The 1,564-nt window shown below is 35.4% G+C and overlaps 1 protein-coding gene across 1 annotated transcript in view; it reads right to left on the bottom strand.

Annotated features, from left to right (window-relative positions):
• The window catches only part of LOC104617457 (zinc finger C3H1 domain-containing protein-like), a gene marked incomplete at its 5' end in the record, with an annotated part of 14,581 nt that overhangs the window by 11,140 nt on the left and 1,877 nt on the right, over positions 1-1,564 (bottom strand). The window contains one exon of the mRNA XM_010282786.1: positions 551-788. Within this exon, the coding sequence (XP_010281088.1) occupies positions 551-788 (238 nt within the window). The remainder of the gene's footprint in view (positions 1-550; positions 789-1,564) is intronic.

The raw sequence follows: 1,564 nt of genomic DNA on the forward strand, positions 1-1,564 counted from the left end.
GCTGGCTAACACGCTAAGTACTGACCTCTGGCAGCACCACAAGTCAAAAATTCTACCTCCTCTACTATCTTCATTATACATCTTTTTAAAAAAATTATTCAGTTTAATTAAACTTTGAATGAAGACATGTATTCAAGAATATGTATTGCTCTGCCTCTAAGGAAACACACCAATCTTCTAGGAAAGTATCTTTCCCATATACACATCCCATTGAGGGGAGGGAGAGTAAGAGAGAACAACAGAGGCTTGGCTTTATGCTTGCAGTGTCATACTGCCACAAGCCACTGGTCTTTATCTGGATAGAGTATCATAGTTCAGAGAAAAAGCTACGGCTTTGAACCATAGATTAAAAACTCAGCATGTGTGTTAAGTACCTGAGAAAATGGACTCTCCTCATTGCTCAGTTCAAATCAAGCTGAAATATTCACTGAATTAATCCCAATGATTTAACATAGTTATCAGCAATATTGCACTGCCTTGAAGTTGGATAGTATTTCTTGATTTACAAGAAGTGAGCAATGTATTAAGTAGTTTACGTCCTTAATCTTACCTTCAAACATAGCTAACAGCATATCAGGATCAGTCTTCACATCTTCAACTGTTTGCCATGGTATTAAAAATGGCTCTTTGCTCATGATCCTTGAAGGACTGGCATTAGCTGGATCATAGAACTTGACTGGGAGAATGCCGAATTCCATTAGATGTATGTAAGCCAGCCAAGCCAAGCAACGGTCACTTACAGTAAGACGTTCTGATATTACCTTTTCATTTGCTGATTTTAAAGCATTCTGTAAAGGTTAAAAGAAATACATTAGATTTCAACCATAAAATCGTTAAAGATCTAAGAATGAGAAAAGGAAACAGTAAGTTTTAATATTCGCAAATGTTTTCCATAGAAGAGACAGGAACTCATTCTTTAAGTCAATCATGATTCTATTTGGCTTATGTGAATGTGTGACTGTATTTGAATCGTATGCATAATTTCTAGTAACAGGTTTAGACAAACTGTAGAGGATTGCTACTTTGGAAAGTGAATAGACTTTGAAAACATGCATCGCCCAATACGTGTTCCATTTTTCTGCTTAATTCTTGGACAATTACTTCCAGTTGCATAGAAATAATGCATTAGCTCTAGAGACAACTCATCTACAAGCTGGATTCAGCTTGGTATATCCTACTGCGTTTTGTGATTTGGGGGTTTTTGTTTGTTGTTTTTTTATGAAGTTCTAGTTATATAGCTAACTAAGTTACAGCTATCCAAGTCTATTGAAAACACCACCATCTCTAGACATTGTTTAAAAAAAAATGTGTTGGAAACATTATTGAGAACAAGGATACGACTTTTTCTTACTAGTCATATGCAAAACTAGAATAACCCAGTTAAATTGACAGATCCCAAATAAAATCATTAAAGCACACAATTCGACAAAATTTTTTTTTAAAAAACACAGAACAGAATCTCATGGCTGGTGTTGTGCCAACATTTTTCTCGCTAAATGCAGTACAAGCCAAGAAGGCACTTTCAAGGGAATGAAAGTATTTGCAAATTGAAACAAAATTCAGC

Source organism: Phaethon lepturus, unplaced genomic scaffold (genome assembly GCF_000687285.1).
Source record: "Phaethon lepturus isolate BGI_N335 unplaced genomic scaffold, ASM68728v1 scaffold7832, whole genome shotgun sequence".
NCBI lineage: Eukaryota > Metazoa > Chordata > Aves > Phaethontiformes > Phaethontidae > Phaethon > Phaethon lepturus.